Source organism: Manduca sexta, chromosome 6 (genome assembly GCF_014839805.1).
Source record: "Manduca sexta isolate Smith_Timp_Sample1 chromosome 6, JHU_Msex_v1.0, whole genome shotgun sequence".
Lineage (NCBI taxonomy): Eukaryota > Metazoa > Arthropoda > Insecta > Lepidoptera > Sphingidae > Manduca > Manduca sexta.
Window position 1 is genome coordinate 1,652,215 of NC_051120.1, and position 26,476 is coordinate 1,678,690.

The following is a 26,476-nucleotide window of genomic DNA, read 5'->3' on the forward strand; positions in this document are numbered from 1 at the left end:
AACATCATATATTATAACATAATAATTAAAATAAAAGTGAAGGCTCGGTCGCCAGAGACACTCGTGTGAAACCTCAGTAATCATTAAATATTACAATTGCATTTGGAAGTGATTATAGGGGTGGTATAAAACAGGGTGAGGGTTGACAAACCGTTCAACCTTGCATGTTAATGTCTTCCGTGTTCCAAGGTTGCCAGAAATCCTTTCGTGTCGCCACCGTAGATCAATATAAATAGCTATTAATGTCCTATAGAAAAATTTAGTTTGTGTACTGAAAATGAAACTTGAATTATGTTATAAAATCTTATGCCAGTATTCACGGATATTAAGACAGATTTCGTATTATGTATTCAGATTTGATCCCGTGATGTGATAGGTTATGAGTTTGTTAAAAATCTAAATTTGTGAATACTAGATACATGGTAATCGCGTCCATAAAACAAAAGCACATAACGCGAGCTTGAATAGCAATATATTGTCGGATGAACGTATCATGTAACTAAATCCTTCTCAAATAAACTCTCAGATTATAGCAGGTTCAATGGCCGACGAAATTTCCTACAATAGGAACACGCTCGCACCAGCCTTATCCGGGTCATATATTGACTTGCGAGCTGGAAAACTCCCAAATAAGGCTCCTATTCATTTTGGCTTACGACCTCATCTCGTCTACAATTTAGTTTTCTGCAGTATCATCCCTGCGCGTCATATTTATCGTTCCTAGTTAATTGTTGTTACAATTAGGATTTAAGCTTGGTAACTCATTTGGTTATTAATCGGGAACATATTTGAGAGAGTCTGATAGTTTCGTACGCTGTATTGGCTGCAATTATATGTAATGAACAATTCAGATGGCATTCACTTCAAACACTTTATAATAAGACATAACAAATTTTATTCTGATTGGTATTCGCGATCGATTCAAAAGATGTATCGCTCCATATGTTTTATTAATTTAGCAAAAGCGTCGAGACAAATACAATCCCACAAAAACCAGACACCTGTCTACAATACTTTCGGTTGAAATTGTATTTTGTGTGGGTTTCTTTTTATGTTGTTTAGGGCAACATTACCCAAACTATGGATCGCGAGAGAATATTGGGTGGTTCCTGAAAAATGACAATGCATCGGCTGGCTCCACGGATGGCCACTGATGAAGAAGAAAAGTAACTAAAATTCTTATTAATATAGCACTCGTATGTAATTATTAATAATTAATTAGTTATAGGTTAGGTTTCGTTAAGTGGGTGGCGGTCCAACTTTGTTAACCACTGAATCAAGGGCATACATAACCTCTCCGTTTTTCGTTTACTACCCACTTTCACAGTCAAATATTTTCTAACATACCCTGAGATTATTTTATTTTGAATATACCTATTGTGTCATACGAAACTTATCTTTTTTTCTGGGTTAGAACTTATATTTTTACTAATATAGCAAAGGTGAAAATGGGCGTGTTTGTTTAATGTTACCCTTCATGACTAAATTACTGAACGGATTTAGGTGGAATTTGGTATCTTTTCATCGCCTTCGATTCCTTCTAGACCCTTTACTTTACTCCCCTGAAAGCCTCAAGTACTAAAGGGGGCGTTATAGCCCACTTTGAGAAAGACTGGTCTAAGGTTTGGTGATTATGATAACCTGCCGTCTCGTACTACTATCAACATCATCTCACTGTTTCTCTAACATCATCTAAAAACATTTAAGGATATTGAAGCCTCTGGCAACCGTGACCCAAGTGCATACGACCAGACGGAACAAATTAAGGTCATCTTAATTTCGTTGTAATTCATACGATAGCATTTCGGTCATGTTGGTGTTAGATGTCGTCCAACATTGTCGCTATCTGTGACATATGCTCTGCTAATTGTCGCTGGTGGTGTGTTTTGATAATGGCCGCCATTTCCTGTGTTATCTCTTGTGATACGAAGCCGGCTGGTGTTCGGGATGTTTTTCCTACCAGATGGGTTTTTTGTAGCTATAGAGTTAATTCATATGATAGGTAGTTTTGGTTTAGGTACTTTGGTATTAAATGGACTTCATTAAATCGGCCTTTGACCTTTAGAAATTGATCTCCCATTAATAAACCACGTTCATCTCCGGCGACAGAAAATCTGAACTTTCGATTCACGCGCTGTAAAACTCAATACAGCGGACTTGTTTGACCTCTCGTTATGCAATAAGAGAAGCCTCCGCCATCCACGCCAGCCGTGACATCATAGTTTCAAATAAAGGAAAACTAGCGCGCGTTAATAAGCTCTCTAAAGATAGAACCGTTAATAAACAAAGCTATCGTGTTACATAGGACAGGAATATTAATCTCAACTGCAAGCAAATTGGATGACGTGCCGTCAAATGTTGAACAAAGACTTCGAAAATATCCAGTCATTAGGCTAAAATAGGATGTTTTATTCGGTACACATTTTTGCTGGAGTGATACATTTATTTTGGATAATATCTTTTTTATGGATCTTAATATAATGTTACCAATTATTCAAAATTATATTTTACTTTGATCCTACTGGGATTACGCTGATCCGTTTACAACTTATGACATATTGGAGGTAAAATAGCAGATGCACTAGACCTACAGCCTATACTTTAAATACAAAGGTCCTCTTTCGCGATGTCCGAGTAAACTAATTATCAAATATAATATTGAGTGAAACGCAGGTGCACTCCCAAAGAAATGTTTAAAGCATTAAGCATTAACTGTGTTATACGATAGCGGATAAAATTTACTTGAACATTGTAAAACCGTCCCTAACTAGTGGAGTTCAACAGACTAGTATTGATTTAAACAGCGGAGACAACGCTGGGCTGGACCGTGACCTATCTCCAAGTTTTGGGTCATAGATGATGTACTATACAATGACAGAGTACAGCGGTAGCGCTGATGGCGACTTTTTTATTTCATTGTAGTATTGGTAAAATAAAAGTGTGGGTGTTAAACGAGTTTAGAATCAGTTTCTTTTTTTTTATTGCTTTGAATCAAGAGACGAGCATGCCGTTCGCCTGATGGTAAGCGATACGACCGCCCATAAACAGGAGAAATACCATCCAACACCTTGAATTACAAAGTATTGTTTGGTATTCCACTGCGCTCGCCATCCTGAGACGTGAGATGTTAAGTCTCATTATGTCCAGTAGTTACACTGGCTACAATGTCCTTTAACCTAGAACACAACAGTGACTACACACTTGCTTGGCGGCAGAAATAGACATTACCTACCAAGGCGGACTCTCACATATGAGAGACCTACCACCAGTAACTTACTTATGAATCCTGAGTACTATAGGCTACTTTTATCTAGGAGAAACTGTTTTCTCGTGGGCGGAGTCGTGAGTAAAAATTATTATAATATAATCTGCTATTTAATTATGCATAATGTTTTCTTTAAAAATTAGTAGACGTGAACCTCTCGATCGATAAGATTCCCAACAAATAGCTGATAATGTAATCAGAACGTAGTCTGTTATGGCAGTTTTTACACATTGTGTACGCTATCCGAGCGGATGCAAATATCCTACCAGCAGCCTTTGGACATCGAAGTCAAGACTCCCTAATACACAGCCAATATACGTTAGCACTACACGGAAGATCCATAAGGGCCTCCAGGCCCCTGCAGTCTTTAAGCTAGGGGATTCCAGTATACCACTCGCAGGTTATCCCCGGAGTAGACTGCGGGATCCGATACACAAAAAAAAGGCATCGTACAAATGAAGTCACATACATTCTACAAAACGCGTAACAGATCGATAATCATAACGCCTTCATAACAGTGTAGGCGTGTACCATCAATTCTCGTCATTAGACATAAAAATAATCTCATAACAAAAATTTTATAAAGCTTCCGCTATAAAGACCGGGAACAATATAGGCCCAACAAAAAGTTACAGCCTTTTCAGCCATACAGCTGAGTTACGACAGCTCTGAGGTCAGTGTTAATAGCGTCGCAACGTTACGAACTTGACCTCAAAGTGTACAATCATGGTAATTCATGATTTATTACGATTTCTCTTTTATCAAAGTAACAAATTTTAATTCTGGCATTAAAAATGAACACTGCACGTCTTGACTGAAGTAAAGTCCAATGATAAGATGTTTCAGATGTTGTATCGTTGATGGTCGGCACAGTTATGTCGGCCAGCTTAACTGGACGGCAAAGTAGCCCAACTGCACCTGATGGTAAATGGAGTAGGGTCCAATAGCATTAGACATACTGTTCCTCTCAATCAGCAGGAAATGTCAATAACTGAGCAATGAATAATATTCCAAAACATATTATTCAGGAATATAACAAACATTTGCATTGATACAGGGAGTTATTGCTTCTAGCAGTTTTAGATTATTAGCAACATAAACATGGAATTACAAGTATATGCATAGTATAGCATGCATTATCTGTTTTATACGTGCACGAGTAAGTGACGCCCTGCACCTTATGGTAAGTGGAGTGGGGTCCAATAGCATGTCGACTGACGAGAGATGATTACCCCTCGACAGTCGACACAATTATGCCGGCCTGTTGGAACCGGTTATGCACGGATATTTAGACTCAGTTCTACATGGTAGATGTCCTGTATGTGAAAGTTCGTTTGGCCTGATATCATTGTATTGTCTATTTACCAAGAAGCACTGGTTGTGCTCCTGTATACCCCTTTGAGATGCGAGTATGTATGTTCTAACATAGTTAACAAAAAGGGGGCGTGTCCGTAATAGTAGTATATTATTGGATAATTTAATTGTAATTGTTGATTTTTTTTGTAGTTAGTATTGTAAAAGTTCGTTGTAGTTGGGTATTTTAAATATCATTGCAGTAACCTGTTTATAACACACTGTAATAATCAAAATAACCTGCTTTTTATAACCGAAACAGGTTCTTTAACATAAGCGTTACTGTATTAAGGAAACTAGTTTTGGTATATTATTTTGCAGTGACAAATTATAAAATTTTAAACGCACGTAAATGTGGACTGTTTTCTTAATATTTTTTTTTTATGGCACATGTCATGTTATGTGTTTATTTAATAAGGATTGCAAAAAAATATCGCAATTTATACATCGATGAGGTAAAAGCGATGAATAGGATTTTTTATACAGTATGATGCGAAAAAAAACTTATATTTAAAATCAAAAAGCATTAAAATCATATCAAGGGACGAGCCCTTTGTTTTTCTGTAATATTAATAATTAGAAGAGCACATTTCAATTATTTGTCAATTAAATGATTAATGATGATTGCGCTCTACGCTGATCAACAGTTGTAATATCACCCAAACTTTCCATAAGAAATGAATTGCGCTCTTCCTCCTAACAAGTCTTATAAAGCAAAGCAATCGTGCCGGATAAAATGTCCTTTACGTCAAAACACAACAGAACCTATGTCACATTGCTTGGCGGTTATACACGATATTATCTTCTTATACCATGTCATCAAATTTAAAGTTTACCAAAGGTACCTACTAAGGTATTACCTACCTTATTAAATAAAGATATGTTTGCACCACCTAGAACGACAGAGATATTTGAAAATTGAGGCTTATTTTTTATATTTTAGTATTCGTTCTCTGAATTAGCTAAGACGGATTTTTGCAAGATATAAGGAAAAATATTATGCCTAGTTTTAAAAAGGCAACATCCCCTATATTAAATTATGATCGCTAGACAACAGCGATGAGTCAAACCGGTCGGTTATCATGGCTTGTGTTAAATAATTGTTAGAATCAAGTAAGAGGTTAACATTGAACTAGATATATAAATAAACTTTACAATATCGACATACGTACGTGTTGGAATAATCTTTACGTATTATGTTCTCGGTTAATTGCATGTTATCATCTCTTAGTATTTTTAAAAGTTTATTTATTTATTTATTTAAGGACCTCTAACGAAGGATACACGGCATATAATAAATATAATGTCGTAGTATTTGTACAATTAGCAATGTGACGTGCCTCTTCAATTATAGGAGACCGTAGCATGCAAATTTATAGTTTGGTTACATGCAAGTTTCTCAACTGTCGGCTTATATCGGTAATTCTAAAAGTATGAAATAAATCACAAGTATTATTATATTACGAAGGTGAGCAGCTAAAGAATTTTTTAAAGTTCAACCCCTAAGTGCTGGCTAGTTTAAGAGCCTTACAATTTTAAACCCCTATTGGTAGTTAAGCAGAAGTGTAACTATATGCATTTCCGTACTATATAAATGTTGACGATATTGGATGCAAATCAAACTTCAGAAAACTTACGCGTATATTTTGTTCCAACCAAAACACGAATTTGGATTCCCCTGAACATTCGAACCCAGAAATCCGCGATTCAGTCAAAATACACTACCATTGACACCATTGACACCGTTCTAGATATATATTAAGCGAGAAATGTTGCTGCGAGCTCGCTCCTTGCGCAGTAACTGCTTTCATCTCAGCGTATTCTTTACAATGTTTTGGTTGCTTGACCTCAAAACACTCTGTAATTGAACAGCGCCATTGTTGTAGATAAAATTGCACACGTAATAAACGACATTGTCAGTTGTGAGCCTGATAAAATTCGCAGATAAAAGAACAATATGTACGCATACTGCTTGCGTGACGCGGGTTTGCTTTGTATTTTTACTGAATTGCACATACACTTACCTCTGAAGGGGAAGGCAGAGACGTAACTAGGCTCCAAATTTACTCAACTGGTCGAGATTCTAATGCGCAAAAGTCGAAACTCGATAGGATGTATTCAAAGACATTAGCTTCGTATTAGTGAAACAATTTTCTAAGTAGCATCAATACTTCAGAGGCTTCCCTGTAAATTTAAACTATTTAATAAGCATGGTCTGCATAAGTTTACACAATGGCAACGAAATGCAGGTCAACTGAGAGTAAGAGGAATCATGGGCGTCTTCCATCCAATAAATTCAACTTTGTTTTAAATCTACATCACCTCAGGTTGTCTTGTAGAAAAGGCTAAGCACACTTTTACGCGGAATATACATAAGTAATAGTCTCTCTAACATCCATTTTTAATAAACGATCCCAATCGTCTTTTTTTCGGTCTATCTCAAAAATGAACCAATCAGAACAAAGCTTTTTTTTTCGTGCTCACTTATTACTTGGTTTTGATTGGTTTATTCTCGAAATCGGATTGAAGATTGAAAATGGTTTCGTCTATTAAAAAAGGCTTTTAATGAGTAAACCGCAATAGCAGAATTTTTCTTGTCCATTTTGTTCAACTTTATATAGAAACATGTACATGGGCGGATTGAACGCCTTAGGCAACATCTGCCAGTCTACCTTCAGTGACTTGGTCTTATGTTTACTGTTTAATGCCACTGTATAGCGTAATTTTTTCACATAAATCCAGTTTAATTTTTGATTCTGCGACATGATTAACTAAATTAGGGAGTTGAGAATCTAAAAACAAAGAAATAAAGAAAAAATATTTGTGGAATTCCTAATGCTATCATAGCTTGGAATGCATTTTGAACCATGATTCACGGGAATGAGTCATTATGAGATTTTACGAGTTTCTCTCCGGGGTTGCACATCGGCTAACTGTTAAAAGGAATTTAAATCGATTAATTTGAATCTCATGACCACCTTTTAAGCTTCCTTTAAGGATCTTGGTGCTTTGGGAACATCTTTTCTTTAATCTCCATGTAATACAATAGTAAATAATGATTCCACGTTGTTTCGTTTTGTTTGTATTTTTTGTTAGGTCATAGCAAAGTCACTCCATCGCGCCCGATAGTAAGTGGAATGGCGTGCAGTTTGAGTATCGACTTGCGAGAGGTAACGTGATTATGTCGGCCTGTTCGAAACCGAATATACACAGTTTATCCCGGAACGCGCCACACGTGTGCCATTGTGGTAGGCTTACTTTGTACGACGGTCTCTATGTGAGTAGATGTTATACTTGTAGAAAAATAAACTGTTTAAATTCTCGTCGCCCCACGTTGTCTGAAATTGGTTGCGTACACGTTCATAACATTTATCCTACGAAAGTTGAAGAATGCCTTTTCCCACCTGTCTACTCTAATCTATATTAATACGTTAAGAAAAAACATTGTACCGCTTTTAAGCACATTGCGCGCACGAAGGAGTGATTTGACATGGTTCATCATCATCAGCCACATAATGTCCACTGCTGAACATAGGCCTTCCCTAAAGATTTCCAGACGAACCTGTTCAAAGCGACCTGGATCCAGCGTAGAACTGCGACCTTATCAAGTCCTTTGACATGATTAAAAGTTTAAATAAAAAGGAGTGTAGAAAAATAAAATGTATGCATTGCGGTCGATTTTGACATCTGGGCGAATGCCAGAGATGTCAATTCTGTGCGCCGATTTTCAGCGGTTATAATAATAAACCCATATTCATTATGCATGCGAAACGCTACCTTGGTCTGGTGTTCTAATCCCACGTAAGACGGGCTTGTGATGTCTTGTTGACGTTTGCGCTTTGGGTATTAGGGAATTTGTGGTATAAGAGGAGCGTGGTATTAGTAACAATGTGACTATTTCGTGTTATGTAAAATGGGAAAATAAGTTAATGTTTTTTTTTCTGATGTAGTAACTGACGTGTGATATTTGAAAAGGCCAGGACTAAACAATATCGTAAAATACTCGGTTATTTGAAGTTTTTGGTGGTATGCTGCTAATTAGAGTAGCAAACCTTTTAAAAAGGTTATAATCTACTATTTGCATGATATCGTGGCATATACAAATTTATTATTATGTTTTTAAACGGTATACTAAGCATAAATTTACATAGCAAAGTGATTTTGATGATACTTTAAATTATTCTTACTGTTATTTAATATTATTCTTACTGTTACAAATTAACATTTAGAAACAATTTGTTCTTTATCTAAAACAAAATCTATATAAAACATTTTTGTACAAGGGAGTGGACGTATTTGCACTTATTTTGATTATCATTTGGAAGATAACCTTGAAAACTGCTGATAATGAATTTGACTGCCGTGACCCTCCAGAACAGATGTCGCCTAAAGTTGAACAAGATGCCTTAAGTCATTCCACCCAAATCCACTTACAGAATTAATGTAATTTAAGCCTAAATCAATTTTGATTATGATAAATTTAACGGAGTGCGACGTACGAAGGTGCTTGGGAGACGTATAAGTTTATATCTCGGGACAAAACTTATGTACAATTTACAAATCATATATTTTGTATAGGAATCTGAGTAGTACGGTTTTAATCTCAAGATATACAACCCTCGGTAGGCAACGGTTTGGCTGTGCCTCTGGCATTACTTAAGTCCACGGGCAGCGGATGCTGCATACAATCAAGCGGATCACATTAAAAAAAACGTACCCTGTCACATCATGGGGTGAATATAACTTCAATGCAAAGTATTTTCAACAGTTGCCTCTCTACCTCTTCTTACAGTGATAAAGACTTGGCTTATAATGTCAATAAATACGTTGTTTTTATGAATTTGATTATTCTCTTTACATCGTTAGATTAGTAGGCACACGTTAGTACACATGGCTTTTTCCCGATGGACTAGTTAGAGGTGAAAGCAGTGCACCCAATTTTCGACATAAGTATTTAGTCTCATGCGTCATATGAGGCTAGTATACCGCCATATTGGGCACAAATTTCAGATAAACTCAATATCACTTCCTGATCCGGTATTTGAACTCAGACCTCTAACCAAGAGTTGTACTGCGCACGCAATGCAACTACGCCACCGAGGCAGTCTGAGTATCTTAACACATTTTTAATAGATAAATTACCGCCCTTATTTCCACCACCAGAAGTTCTGTAAGCCAGGATCAGCAGTATCACCCATTTTATGACACCGAGCATTGAAGCTCGGCTAGTATCAGGGAACACTAATTTGTCTTTATCCCACAACAAAATTAATAAAATAGAAAGATAGGGAGAAGTTGGAAATATTAATTGTTCACTTCCCTCAATAATAATAGCAAAGAATGTTTAAGTTGTAAAAATACTAATTGAAATGTTTTTGTGTTTCAGATCTAGTCCATTGCACAAACGAGCCAAACGTGTCGATACCGCAGCTGGCCAACCTGCTCGTGGAGCGCACGCAGAACACCAACTGGGTGGTGGTGTACAAGGCTCTCATCACCGTTCATCATTTACTAGCATATGGGAATGAGGTAACGTTTCATCAGTCTATTGCCGTCCATTTTTGAACGTAGGTTAAGTGAGCAAGCATACTATAATAGAATTTGGACCTTTTTATTAGCTAGGGGAATGCACTCAGTGCAGGTTTACTTAAATTCCGTCAGGGTAGGACTCCTTAAACTCAATTAAAACAGAAGACTGAGATCTTACACTACACTACTTTCACCTTTCCAGTAAACCATTGCAAACAATAGTTTAGCTAGTGTTCTGAAAACATTAGTAGAGCCCCACTCCTCTGACTGGTTGCAAGAAAGATTAAGCTAAATATATCTACCCCGAGATTTCATAATTATGAAACATAAATCACAAGTAATAATAGATAGATTTCAGATAACAAATTATATTTCTCGACCACTAAAGTTCCATTCAACAGCTGTAATGTTCTGCGTGAAACAGCTGTGACCTTAGCGAGCTGGGTCTAGAATCTAGATTACGAAACTTTTATATCTAGCTCGCGTGAATGAACGTCCGAATTAGGGTACTACTGTGTACTTTCCGGGAATAAAAAAATAATTAAAAGGTGGTTGATGTGTGTACTAAATGTCATCCAAATCCGTTCAGCGGTCTTCGTCTTTATATTCAACAAACCACAGACTTTTACATTAACATAGAGAGTGTCAAGATGGGTTTTTAGACCGAAGCATGATGATCCATTTATGACGTCATGCTTGTGTCTATAAAAAAAGTATTGAGTTGATTCAGATATTTCTATTTTGTTTTATTAATACTAATATAAACGAACAAACTAAATACGAGTCAGAATCCGTCTCGCATCTTACAGCTTCTCAATTGATTCATATATACGAGGCAAGTTAATTAAATTCCTAAGCATATTCCAGCAACATCCGTGCAATATGGAAATCTCGCATCTTGATTGCTTTGCATTAATAATATTGCACATTAGAGACCGTGGTGCATACATATTGTGCTTAAAACAATTTAATATTTTTGCGAGTAGTCAAAATGATATCAAAATAATGGGTGATGACAATATACAATGGTGCAACTTGTGCACGCACGGTCCGGGCACCCATCCTAGAATTGGTGCGGCTAAAGCCATATCGGACATAAATACCAATCCCCGATCACTTCACGTGTACTTTTGCGAATAATAAAGTTTCCTAATTTGTAGCTTGATCTGGTAAAAATATTAGAATTTGAGGATTAAGGATGGAATTCTATAAAATACATACAGCGTCTGGTTTAAAACGTAAAGTATGGTTCTACTAAACCCATGCGGCAACAACGATATACTGAAATTAAATTTATTGTATCCTACAGCACCAAATGTTGCCCATAAAAGTCGGACGGATGCTCATAAAATCAATAAATCAATTTTGAAATACACTCTGCCTAACCCATTTATTGGGGGAGGGTAGCGAGATGCCGCGGCGCTATTTCGAGCACATTTCATTTGACGACGCCGGTAGCTTCCGCGGGCCTGATAAAATCACGTTACTGGCTTCCGGTGAGATTTCGTATACATACAGAACGATTCAGTCTGTGCTGTTATTTTAATTTATTAGCTGTGGTGTGTTAGTCAATTTTGTAAGTAGCAGTATGCACAGGTTATAAAAAAACTTTTCCCGCTCTCGCATGCGTCACCAAATGACAAAGGGTCCATATAACCCGATTCCTGCCGGGGCTTCCCTTTCGTAATTCATATAAAATCTAATTATCGTTAGAACGATTTGTAGACCGCATTAATGCATATTTGTACGTATATGTCGTGTTGGGTTTCCTATCAGACAATTTCACCAACATAACCTTCCACTGCAACTCATGCAAGCCAGGATCGGCAGTGGCACGCATTTTGTGACACCGAACGGTGAAGCTCGGCGAGTCTCTGGCAACATTTCTTTATCGCGCAACGAAATTAAACAAATAGAAAGACAGGAAAGAGTTAATAATTGTAAATACATATTGGTAATAACACGGGTTTGTATGACAATGCAGGCAGAGTCAGGTATATAGAAGAAATTGTAGAAAGTGTATTTACTGATCATAATGAGATTTGTTATCCAATGTATTATGGACATGGACATAGTGCAGCGTCAGCATTTCAGTTTTTGGATGATACTAATGGTCATCGGTGATCGCATTCTTCACAAGCTATCTATTCAAATTACTCGATAGAGTTATCTAACTTGGTCAAAGAACTAGCTACCCAAAAGTTATTAGGAAATAAACAGGCCATTCCAGTACCTTCGTATACCAAACTGATATAATAAGATCCCTGTAGCTCAGTGAAAACCTTTCGACACAAAAGCCAGGGTAATCAAGTTGAACAGTTGGTGCTTCAGTGAAACTCTAAGCCACGTTTCACAACCATTCGTGTGTAAAATTAAGGGAGGTATTAATGTTGAAGTTTTATTTGATATCGCAATTGAATGATTAAATAATCCCATATTTCGGTATTAAACGCATACTCAACTTTTTGTTATCTAACTTAATGATAAATTTTTTAAAATGTTTCGTGAATATAATATAATCTTTACCATAATTTTTGCTATCCAAATGCCAAAGAAAGGAAGATTATATTACCAGATTTATGTTTAATAATTAGGAAATTTCTCAGCAAACCACAATGTCTTAATCAATGAAGACGTGGGTAATAATTAACTACGCCTTTTATCTCTGATCAGAGAGCAATTATGAACTATGTAGACTGTGCCACATACGAGACATCTTTATGGTTATTACTTGTCAATGTCGAATTATATTTTATGCCTGTTAATTATTGGGGAGGATTATTTAAACAGCGTTTGACACAATCCCAATTTATGATGTTAATTAAAATTAATGCAATAGCGAGAGATGTTCTCAAACCCAACCACAATCCTTGGGGTTACAAATACGAGTACCTTTAGATCTTACATGTTGCCACGATACAAAATATTCTTGTACTAACACTTCTTTCGTACGGGAACGAACCAAATCATTGCCTGTGCCTTCATTACCATGATTCTGTCGCACTTTTATATTATCCTCTTTATTTTCCTTTTTATAAAAATAATATAACAGCTCCTGTACGTATCATGAACGTGTGATAAGTTCTTGCTTTCAAACTTCTTAGGCTGGCGTTGTCTCAATATGTTACTGAGTACATTAATGTCCTCATTTACATTTTGAATTGAAATTGACAACCCTATATAGGTTACATGACCGCAGTAATTGTCAGGATTGAGTTCATGACACGTTAAGGACGACGCAACGGAATGCAAGGAAGTTATTTAAGTACTTGTTTACATCTCATTGATCCCAATCATTACTTATTGATCATTTTACAATGTAATATGGATACTCCACTCTTTTCTCCGAACATATTTGTTATTTCTAACTAATTCAGTGCGTGGCCTTCTTGAATTATACTTAAAATGTACTATTCATAAACTGTGTTCTGTAATTGACCACTTAAATGAATTCTTATCCATAACATTTCGTAGTCTCAGATTACTCATAATATCTCTACGAATAGCACTGTCTGGGGTCTTCTGACCTGCCCTAATAACGTGGTTGGTGTGACCTCATGACGTCACGGAGGCGGGGCGAGCACGCACCGTCCAGGTGCCGTGGGACGCGAAGATGCACCCACGGCAACGAATGATGTCATGTTAATTATTCCGAGATATCTTTAGATAGCACTTTGGCATATTGGACTTAATGCTGAAGGTGTGAGGTCCGGTTTCTTGATGGCAAAAAATTGTGTCATTGTTTTTTAATCGTGATTGATGGCATGTTGATGTTATTTCTTTTTTAAATCTTGATACGTCTAAACGATTTCATGTTCTGATATAGATTAGACCAAAATTATGGGTGATCATTAATAAGGTTGTCTCGGCGCTTACAAGAACTGGCGATTATCAAATTGTAGTATACAATGTAGTATCAAGTTATAGAGTGTTAACTACAACGGCTGGCTGCGTAGCGTGAATTGATGGAACAAGTTACAATGGCAAGTTTATCATAATTATTGTATGCCTTTCGGACTCTAAAGACGCGGACCCGTATCGAACACTTGTATAAAGATATTCATCTTGATACTGAAATGAAACCCGTGACTTCTCGTTCTAGACTAGCTCTTGATCCACTGCGCCAAGGACATCGGTTCGACGTCGTATCTAGAAGTCTCATTCAATTACCAATTATTTTTTACGACCGTCACAACTCCTCTTATATAAAAGGGTTAAAGGTCATGCTAACCCAATTATATTTATTGGCACCATTGGTCTTAAAAATATGCGTGTTCGAAAATTTAACAAACCTCTAGTTTAACAGCTTGTGCGGAGTTGCGTGCGGTAGACTTCCGTGGAACGTGTGCGGGTTTGGATTCACTTATTTCACGCACAGGCAAATGTTTGTATTGTCTGCGATTATATTCTGCTTCTATTATAGCGACCTGGTCTTTTGTATTCGGGAGTTGGATGTCATCGCTTTTACCGTCAAACAGTTTGCAAGCACTGTTGTTTTTCGGCTTGGTGTCGTAGCTAGTGTGATTACTGGACATTGAGATTTAACGTCTATTGTGTCAGTAAGATGAGCGCAATGCTGTGATCATTAATGAGTGATCACAGCATTGCACAAGTACAAGGGTATTTAAAGGGTTTAAGTGGTGTTGTTATTTATATAATATTTATGGACCGTCAGTCACTATTTCACAGCACTTTGGAGCCGCCTAATGTGCCGAAGAAGGATATCAAAGTTCTAGTCGGAGCGCTAACATATCCGCCACTGTTCCTGGCCGATATGATACCAACACAAACAAGGACATGTGTGATTATCGCGTGTTACCAACATAACAAAATAATAACAGACATAACACATTACCTTATCTAACATTAGCCGTCATCGGTTTCGAAAGCAAACGCCCCCGAACAGTGCGTTACGTGGCGGCCGCCGTACTATACCGGCCACTTGTATCAATACTGCGTTTACGTCATGTTGAGACGCGGACACACTTGGATGCAGTTCGTGCGTTTTCGTACGACTCAATTGCGTAAAATCGGGATCGGCTTGAATAGAGCTCTTTTACCTGACTACTGCATCTTTTGCTATGGAGAGAGGTGGACAATTATTTCCAACTCCTCACGTCTTTCTATTTGATTAATTTCGTGGCGGAATAATGACAAATTATATTTCTCTGACACTCATTAAGCTTCATCGCTCGGTGTCATAAAATGTGTGCCACTGCTGATCCTTGCTTACGAGAGTTATGGAGATTTTCCCGGCCTCACATCCACCAGCATGTGAGGCCGGGAAAATCTCTACTGCATCTTATAAATGCAAGCTGGGAAAAATGTCAACTAGTGATGACTGTATATTATGACTTAGTTGCCTTGATTATGCTGTCCTGCCTTTTTGTTTATTGCAAGTTTAATATAAGAGGGAATACGTGTGCCATTTTTTATGTAGATGATGTCAATTGACCAGAATTTAGGCTACGCGCAGGTTAAACATAGAGGAATGATTAGGTTTTTATCTGACATTTAGGTGACATCACATTACCACAATATAGCTTAACTATTCATGTCACAGATTCGCCAATGATAGAGGATGACTGGGTTTAACCACAAATAATCTTTACATCTGTAATACGGCCATGATGTGGCGTCACGGATATCCTAGGAATTTGATATATTTACATGCAGCTTCTATGCTTTTCTATTATCTATTTGCAGATGTAGCAAATGGAACATTTAGTTCCTCGATGGTAAGTGACGACACCCGTTTGTAAACATTTACAATACCAAAGTAAACGTGGATGCTCTGCCAGTAAATAAAATAGAAATAAGTTCTTTAAAAATAACATGACTGACTGCTTCAGTGACGTAGTTGGATTACCGCACGAATGCGGAGCTGAAGCCTCGGGTTCGAATCCCGTGTCGGGCAGTGATATTCTGTATATTGCTTGATGTCAGCTTGGATTCTGGAATATGTGCCTGATAAGGCAACCTATCACATAATGAAACGAATCATACAAAGCGAAAAGTGAGTGCGCTAGTTGCACCCATGCTTGTCCTCTCGGGGAGTGATGCGTATTTGTGTAAATAATACCACGTAGAAGTACCAGCCCAACATATTTTTGGAAAGTAATTTTATGTGAAAGGAGACAAAGTTTTCTTAATAGCTCTATCATGATTCGCACGAAACTGAACACGAGAGAATTTTAATAAAAATCGCACCGGTTAAATCACAGTGTATACGATGCTTTAGTACTTGTTCATTTAAAAAGTGTACCTCTATGGAGTGTTATTGATACGTCCTCAATAGATTTATAAAAGAGTTATGAGATCTCTGTATAACCGAGGCAGGTCATGCGATGAGGAATAATCTAAAAATGAAGGTTTAGGGCCTCGCTTGGCTCTTTGAATGCGTTTACTCTCTCGCGGTAAATATTCCTCCTAACAATGTATGTTTATTAGACCTTTCTGGCATTACTACACTATGCTGATTTTTTTTATACGGGAAAGTGACCCCACTGCACCTGATCAGTGCCTAATTAATATTTTTTTAATAATTTTCCATTTGCTTGTATTATGGTGGGCACTAAAGTTAAATAAACGTGTAGCGGCGTAAAGGTTAACGCCACTGTAGAGGAACAGATGGTTGCGTTCCTCTATAGAGGGGGAAGATTCCCAGTCAGGCAGATGTTGCGCCTGACCGGCCGCGGCCCCTCCGACGGTTCCTATTCGGAGATGGTATATATGCAACGCGTCGCTCAAATTTTGCAAGCGTGATTCAGGATCGACGTCGCCATCTATCGTGATTGCTGTGTGATGTCACTGTAGTTCCGTCACTGCATCGATCCTCTTGCAGTTCCGGCGATGTTGACAAGATGGCGGTATATGCACTAACTGTACCGCCACATCACTCCCCCCCGGAAACCGGAGGTCGAAAGTCTTCAGTCAAGTCTTCGATGCTAAGCGTATAGCATGTCGGTGCCAGAGAGTAGATGCCCCAGTGCGTCGGGGTGTTGTTGCCCCAGTGAGTCGGGGTGAAGATGCCTCAGTGAGTCGGGGTGAAGATGCCCCAGTGAGTCGGGGTGAGATGCCCCAGTGAGTCGGGGTGAAGATGCCCCAGTGAGTCGGGGTGAGATGCCCCCAGTAAGTCGGAGGTGTGATCCCAGTGAGTTGGAACCGTGCGCAATTGGCCCTAGTAGGTCAGGGCTGTGCGCGGGTGGTCAGCTCCTTTGAAGCGAAGCTGAGAGTACGATTCCAGTGAGTCGGAATCGATGCTGCGTCCTCTGCGATGAGTTCGGTGCGTCACGTGGCTATACCACGACAACCGGCGAATGCTGCCCGTAGATGGTCCGGCTGTAGCGCAGTTGTGCCGTGACGTTGGAGCCGAAGTCCGTGCAGGAGTGCCGAAGGTACCAGGCTTGCATTGGCAGCATGCGTGTGGTAACCTTAATGGCGAGTGCTGGCTGGCTGTGCGAAGTTTGACTGGCTGGATGGAAAGGAAGTTATGAATGGCGAGGTGGTGCGAAGCGACGACGATGCAGGTGCGGCTAGTCTCGTTGATGACTGTGCGATGAAGTTCAGCGTCAGGGGTCACCACCGTAGCGGTGTAAAGGTAGACGCCGCTGTAGAGGAACAGATGGTGACGTTCCTCTATGGAAGGGAAAGATTCCCAGTCAGGCAGATGTTGCGCCTGACCGGCCGCGGCCCCTCCCGACGGTTCCTATTCGGAGATGGTATATATGCAACGCGTCGCTCAAATTGTGCAAGCGTGATTCAGGATCGACGTCGCCATCTATCGTGATTGCTGTGTGATGTCACTGTAGTTGCGTCACTGCATCGATCCTCTTGAAGTTCCGGCGATGTTGACAAGATGGCGGTATATGCACTAACTGTACCGCCACAAACGAATGATTAATTAAATCGAGTGAGCGTCCTCTGAAATCTGCCGCCCCTAAGAGGCTGCCGCCCATAGGCCGCGGCCTATACGGCCTATTTACAAATCCAGGTCTGCACCTGATGGTAAGTGGAGTGGGGTCTCAACTATGCCGGCCTATTGAACCGAATATACACAGGCTGATGCTGGAACGCGACACACTTTCGTGGGGTATTATGGCGGATTTTAACACCCCGTGTACGTTGTTTGCTATGCGGGCGGATATAAAATATATTCTACCACCAGCATAAGAGATCCTTAATAATATGTTGACCAAAAAGAAAAGTTATGGCCATTGACAGTTGCTAGAACTTTGCCGGCGTGTGTGTATTTAAAACTTATCTCGGTAAACGGGATTGTACCGTTTACAAAAACCCAGCAGCACTTCGTAGTAATTGTTGACTCATTGAATCTGCTCATAGTGGATAGCGTAATTGGAGTTTTATTTTATACTATGTTTTGTTCGCAGCTTCGCATGACAGCCCTTTCTCGGTATAAAATTCTAACTGTTCTATGTTCTAGGATTAAGAATAGCTTGTATGGCCAAATTTCATTCACATACGTTCAGTTTGTACGTTTATTTATAACTAATATCCTTAGAAAATGTTGTATTAAATCATTATTAGGATTTCAAATTTTAAGCTTCTTTCAAATCCCTTAAGATCTTGATAACAACCTACCTTTTCCCAAATACTCTTTCAATATATTCCCATAGTGTTAGCCAGTAATGATAACAGGAAATCTTGATTTGGAACCAGCATTGTGTATTGGTGGTAGATGTCCTTGAGTAATCAAAGGTCGAGAAGCATGCCGTGGACCACACTCGACACGTGGATTGTAGACTTTTTAAATTGAATAAAATTAGCTAGTAGTTCGATCGTTTAGTTACACCTATATTAGTAGCAACGTTGTCCAGAATTGAGTTGTTGACTGTTATACATGTATCCAAAAAGGTTGTCATAAATCTAGCGAAAAAGGATTTTTTAAAAATAAACGTAATAATAAATAAGTTATAAAAATAATAATAATATCAGCCCTGTGTATTCTTGCCCTTTGCTGAGCACGGGCCTCCTCTACTACCTACTGAGAGGGATTAGGCCTTAGTCCACCACGCTGGCCTAGTGCGGATTGGTAGACTTCACACACCTTCGAAATTCCTATAGAGAACTTCTCAGAGGTGCAGGTTTCCTCACGATGTTTTCCTTCACCGTTAAAGCGAACGATAAATTCACAAAGAATACACACATGATTTTAGAAAAGTCAGAGGTGTGTGCCCTTGGGATTTGAACCTGCGGACATTCGTCTTGGCAGTCCGTTCCACACCCAACTAGGCTATTGCCGCTAAATAAGTTATACAGCTTTCATATTTAGTGGAAGAGGTAGCTGTCGAACAAAATAAATGTCAAACTATGATGTCAGCGGCCATAACGCTGCATGCGTAAGAAAGAGATAGCACAATAACCCCATCACGCCCCCACTTACGTTCACGACAATATTTCAAATATGAATAACTAATTTATTTTTTCAACAAATTTCGAAGCTTATTTCATAGAATTTCTTTTCGTATTATTTTCTGTTACATATAAAATAATTTAAAAAATCAAAGTTAGGAAAGTACCCTATTTTGAAGTAATCTGTATTGAACCAAATTGTTGTCTTCATGCTTGGACATTCGATGTCAAATAGGCGGTAATTACTGTAGGTACAATCTAACATAGTGTTATATTCTCTTTGACTTCAAAGCGGAAGACAGTAGTCACACACTACTGCTTGACGGCTAACATAAACAAGAAAACCTAAATCAGTTATCATCGAAATCTTTGTTGGGTCCAGAGACTAATACAATGTGACATTTAATAGTCAGAACTTTGGAATTATTATGTTACAAGGGGAATTAATTACAAATCATTGGTTACAGAAAACAATGATAAATCTAAAGTGTTACGGGTATACGTCTATAGTAATATTACGAAGACGAAAAGTTTGTGAGTTTGTTTGTAGGTGCTAATCTCCGGAACTACTGAACCGATTTCAAAAATTCTTACACTAATAGGAAACTCCATTCCTCAGGAGTGCTATAAGCTACTTTATATCCCGGAAAAAATTCTTCGCGGGCGGAACCGCGAGCAAAAACTAGTAACTTATATAACATCTGCCCTGTAGATCGTATGTGTCTGCCATTCGATGGTGTATAATATGTTCCATCAACAATTTCAAACAAAACAATTGATATTTAAATTAGATACATTACAACGTCCCATTCATATCGGCCTCGCTGTGAGATTTACCTAACAATGTCACTTTGTCTCGTTCCAGAGGTTCACACAATACTTGGCGTCAAGCAATTCGACGTTTCAACTCAGCAATTTTCTAGATAAAAGCGGCGTGCAAGGTATGTGTTGTTGGATTTAGTACTTTATATAAGAAATTGTTAAGTTTAAATTAGATTGTAAGATTCGTTTGGACGGGACGCAAGGGGTGAAAGCACGAGACTTGAATGGATTTGATTGTGATATATACAGATAAACTAATTGGAGTGTATTTAAAAAAATATTATATCTTATTATAAACTAAGCCCCTTATTCATAGACTATTATTGAGCTTAATATAAGCCAATCACAACGGCCCTATGTCTACGCACTGCGAAGGCTGCCATGCCGTCAGCACTGAGAAACAGACTTGTTATCACAGCAAAGAGCGCTTAGATAAATAAAGTCTATTAACAAGGGGGTTAATCTCCAATACAAAAGAGCTTCTCGCACGAAATAATTGAAAGTAGATATAACAGTTAATGTCTTTACTAGTTTTATTGTGTTTCAAAGTCAATAAGATCTGAATGTGGAGAACCATTCTCGGTTACAATGGTTATTTGCCAAATGTTCTAATGTGCGGGAACCTCTCCTATGTAAATCGCACTCAAGTTTCGTTTGTTTTTCATTCCGTGAGTCCTGTTTAACCTAGTTTTTATTTTTGAGAATTTATTACATAAGATCATGCGTAAGATATCCAAGAGTAAAATTGACAAAATTGTTAACGACGTATTTTTTACCTTACGATTTTATTTTGAATGATTCGCTAGATAAAAAACAACCCAATGATAACTCAAAAGAGTTTAATATCAAATAGCTTCGTTGCAAAAACCAACACAATAGACAATTATAATGTTGCAAATGTAACGATTTGTTGTGTCGTGCGACGTCCCGACGCAGTAAAAGGATATCGACAGCGGATACGGCTGTGTACATGTTGACCCCTACTGTGTGTAGTCGGTGGTGTAATCGCACTTCCTCAGAGTTCGATGCTCGTGTGTGGGACTTGTGAAATTATTTTTTATTTTTTCCTTATATACTCGCAATGATTGTTGATACGAAGAACTTGTGGCTGGTTCTAGAACACGCTCTTTTAATTATTGTTGAAGTTTTGTGTTTCATTTTACATACAATTTAAACTTGATTTCCTAAATTTATATTTCTGATGTTTTAATTAACTTTTTTTTCTGTATCGTGCTGCGCCTACTATCAAGTTCAGCCATCAAATTAATATACAATGTTTTAGTATTGCCATGCCCAGTTGAAGAAAAGTATCGCTCGCTTCAATACTGAAAACTTCACGAGAAAATCTGCATTCCCAATATTCTTGAGAAGAATTTTTAATCAATGTAAAAGCTATTAACGCTTGTCAGGTCAGTGTGATGGATACAATGTTCAAACACACAGGAGGCCTAGCATTAACCCTATTTAAATAACACCACAGTAATGAACCAACGCTTATATCCATGACTTCAATTGTTTAAAATATAGAATTTAAATTATTATAATAACAATAACACAAGGGCATAATAAAAATTCTGAACGATTATGAACCACGATAAACATGCATATATCTTTATTTATAATTATAATAGACTGCTTGAAGTGCCTATAAAGAAAGCAGACAATGATAGTGCAATTTAGTTTTAAATTATGATAAGGAAATTGCAAACGTCGTTATATATTGTTTGTCTACTTATCAGACATTATTTTCAACAAATCAATGAGGATACGAGCTGCGTTAGCTTGATGGAAAGCATCATGCTCGATAGAACGTCTTGTCCAAATATATGTACAGAGGAATCCTTAAACACAAATCGTTGCATGGCATCGTATTGTTGCTATAAAGGTAATATTGATGCTCAGTAAGATAGTTGTTGATGTCTCATTCTCTCCCAGTGACCGTCCAGAGTCGAGGTTCGTAACCAGTAAGTAAGTTGCCCTGAACATGGTCGCTTGATTTTCAAGGGTTGCAAGCGTCTAAAGCGTTTACGCAAAAGTCCGGAATGATTGTATAAGCTAGGCTAAAAAACGTAGTCTCATTTTTTTAAAATGTTCAGTAATTTATACCCCACAGTAACATTGGTTGGTGGTATAAAATGACTACTTCGGGGCAAACATTATTAAGATAATATCTTCCTAATAAGCCTTGCATAGGAGAGACCTAATCATACCATTTTAATATTCTATGGACAGTCAGTCAGTCAGTTCAGTCAAGAGGTATTGTTTTGGAAACTTTTTTTGTAAACAGTCTTTGCGGAGCTTAAAACGCTGACTGTAATATGATCCTGACTAGTCTCGAAAAATCAAGACTATGTGGTTTAAAACTTAAACTTATTCGAGTAATTTCTCGAAAAACAGATTATATTTTGAAATTAAACTAATTTTTCGGATTCTATCGCGGTTTTTTGTTTTTTTATTTTTCTCCCGACGTTTCGAAGACTTTGCAGCCTTCATGGTCACGACAAGTTCAAGACACTGTGAGCTCATTCTGCGTAGATCGGACCACCAACAGCTAAAAAAAAAAATTTAAAAAAGTTGTATAATTGTAAAATGTAGGTAGATATTGTAACTTTGACTTTGCGGATGATCAACACCTCAGTCCCCCCCGTGACCATGAAGGCTGCAAAGTCTTCGAAACGTCGGGAGAAAAATAAAAAACAAAAAACCGCGATAGAATCTGAAAAATTAGTTTAATTTCAATGTCTAACATTCGCGTAAATATAAGAAATCAAAAAGATTATATTTTGTTTATTTGTTTTTCGTATCCTTGTTAGAAATACGATTAACAGCCTTAGTTACACACAACTCCAAACCAGACTAAATATTGAATACCATTGACCAATCATAAAAATAGCAACTGTTTATAATCACAGTACATATCGTCACGCATTATAACAATGTAAAGCGTATACGTGGACGTAATCGTTCAACAACCTGTGCGATAACAATAAGACATTTCGCGCTCGAACACGCGTTAGGGGTCGCGATCATGCCGTGCAATCACTTTGCGACGTATTTCAACAATTATGAAATGATCTCTATGTTGCAGTGGATTGAGATACGGGATGAGGTAAATTTTAAGGAGACTTAGGTTTCAAACGGCACTGTGCACAATTATAATTAGTTGTTTCTTCAGAAGGGCATCATTATTATATATGGTATATTTACTTAGCCAGTGTAACTCTCTCATATGTGAGAATCCGCCTGGGTAGATACCACCGCAATATCTATTTCTGCCGCCAAGCAGAAGTGTGTACTCACTGTTGTGTCCCAGTTTGAAGGACATTGTAGCCAGTGTAACCACTGGACGTAATAAGACTTAACATCTCATGTCTCACGATGTCAAGCGCAGTGGAATACCAAACAACACTTTGTAATTCAAGGTGTTGGATGGTGTTTCTACTGTCTATGGGCGGTCGTATCGCTTACAATCAGGCGAATGCCAAAATCGTCTCGTCATTCAAAGAAATAAAATAAAAAATGTAGTTGTTTTTGTAGAGGGCAAAAGAATAGAGTGATGTAAGGTGTATTAAGGTAAATGAGTTCACTAACTGCAAGCCAACGGATAACATTGAAAATGGCGTAAATATGTTATAATAAAAATATACAAGCAAGAAACTGCAGAACAATAACGCAATGAACCGCCTTATAATAAATATGGTGCCAAGAAATACTGGCGCCTCGCGTTATGAAATGCAAATCTACATTCATTACTTGAGTACGCGAATGACGCAGTGTCGTTGTTTATTAGTTTCATACTCCGAGGTGTGATAAATAGGTTAGTTCCCTGTGTCCGATTTTGAACATTATTACAAGCGGAATAGCGGTAATTACAGAAAAAACGCTTTTAGAGAAAACAGAGCTTAATAAATCTGACAAAAATTACTAGGTAATTAATGTTTCTATGGTGTGAGCAAGTAGGTGTGGCGGAATATATTGCTATCTCTCTCACACATCCTTATTAGAATGTCATTGACGTCATTATTGCGTCCTGCTTTGACATGTTATTTGTCATTTATGCCAGAATACATAATTTGTTATAAGTTTTTAACATTGAGCAGATTGATGACAATTATATACTTATACTTGAGCATAATTTATATCAGACGTAATATAATTTCGGAAATTAGAATTAGTATTGGAATAATTCGATACTTAGTAAGACGAAGATTTTATTTCACATTATTTTCATTAGAATACGTACTTTGGCTTTTGTTATTGGTTCCTATTATAAAAATAGCCTATTACTACTTATGCAATACAATAAGATACAATTGTATGTATGACGGAAGTGTCACTTTACATCCTGTCGCGGCTTTTGAACATTCTGGTACATAATAAGGCATTTTTGTGTAATTATCTTTTTAATTTGATACGGATTTTGTTTGTACGTATAAACATATTGTTACTTACGAGTTCACTATTGAAAAAAGGCTTCTATTGTATAGGTATTAGGATTGAAACTGTGTTGAACCCGAGCGAGATAGTGTCGGACCCTCATCCATTAGTTGTGCTAATAAAACCCCATATACATTTTTTTTTTTTTTTAATTTAGACGCAAGCTTAAAAAATACGGATTTTTATCATTACAATCCATAATCATTATAAAGACCTATCGCTTATTTGTCGTTGAAGTCTTCAAATAGAAACTAAAGGTGAAGAATTTATAGATCTCAAATTTTATTCTTTAATAATCTTATGAAATGTTTGGGTAATTCCGCCGCCCACGCACACCGGCTCGATGATACATCTGTTTATAAATAAAATAAATAAAGTCGGCAATTAGTACCGTAATTCAATAATACCTCACCGTGCTATTCGAGGAATGTATCCGCGATTCGTTATAGACACAGGAAATATTACAAATCACTTTAATATGAAACCAGGAAAACTGAATACGGCTATAGAAATATATGTAGTAATGACTATTAAATTGGTATATTTAGGTATTTTATTATATTGACTTCTTTTTCTTTATTCAAACACGACATGATTGTACCTGATGGTAAGTGCGATGCCGATAAGACAGAGTATCGCATGGCAACAGATGGCTATCTCACTATACTGCCCCACTGCTGGGCGTCATCTACTACTGCGGTTTAGGCTTTAGTCCACCACGCTTACCTGCGGGCAATATCACGGAAGTACTTATGCATAAATCTATTGTAATAAGCATTTCATCCAAATATCCGACTCAATGTGTGTAATTATGGTGGCCTCAATGCCGTAACAATCGTAGTGCACAGCGCGAAACAATCACCAGTGCGAGTGCAGAGAAAAAGAACCAAAGTCGCATAGCGTGGCCGAGGTCGCAGCGAGTCGACGAACCTTGAGGTCAATGGTCATTAACTATACACGTGACGTGGCTCGTGTTTATCTTTAGGAGGCAGGTAGTATATTGTCTGTATTAAGTCTATTACTAACGGCTGAATAGCTTAGGTTGTGGAACGGACTGTCGAGACGAATGTCCGCAGGTTCAAACCCAAAGGCACATCTCGGATTTTTTTAGAGATTATGTGTGTATTGTGTATTATCTCTTGCTTGCTCTTACAGTGAAGGAAAATATCGTGAGGAAACCTACACACCTAAGAGGTTCTCTATATGATTTTTGTGGGTTTGTGAAGTCTACTAATCAGCACTAGGTCAGCGTGGTGGACTAAGGCCTAATCCCTCTCAGCAGTAGAAAGCAAAAAAAATATTAAAAAACTTTCTTCTTTTGGCCGAAGGATTGATGCTTGGATCAGTGTTCCGCAACTAACGTTGTATGCAATTGGCGATGCTTAAAGAAGTAAAGCACAAGACTACACTGGCCGCAATGCTTTAAGTCTGAAATATCTCCCTAATCCCTAATAACACCCTACAAAACTCAACATCTAGTATCATTAAGTGTCATATTTGGAGACCGTACTATATATGGCTGGATAAAGGCAACAATAGTTATTTAGTAGTAATTATTTTATGCAATAAATAGCCATTTATCATGCAACCTGCACAATGAACGTGTCACTCGCAAATAGGATTAATGTATGGTTTCCTATTCCGTTAGCGATTTGTTTACGATGTAGTGACAATTGTATATATACCTTTCCCCTATTA

At 37.8% G+C, this 26,476-nt stretch overlaps 1 protein-coding gene across 10 annotated transcripts in view; it reads left to right on the forward strand.

The window, feature by feature from the left end:
* Positions 1-26,476, forward strand: part of LOC115440953 (phosphatidylinositol-binding clathrin assembly protein LAP) — a 59,702-nt gene that overhangs the window by 12,035 nt on the left and 21,191 nt on the right. For all 10 annotated transcript variants that reach the window (XR_005114041.1, XM_037447471.1, XM_037447469.1 and 7 more), the window contains exons 2-3: positions 10,005-10,147; positions 20,385-20,460. Coding sequence is in view for 9 of the 10 variants with exons in the window: in XM_037447471.1 (XP_037303368.1) it covers positions 10,005-10,147; positions 20,385-20,460 (219 nt within the window). In the remaining variant the exon portion in view is untranslated. The remainder of the gene's footprint in view (positions 1-10,004; positions 10,148-20,384; positions 20,461-26,476) is intronic.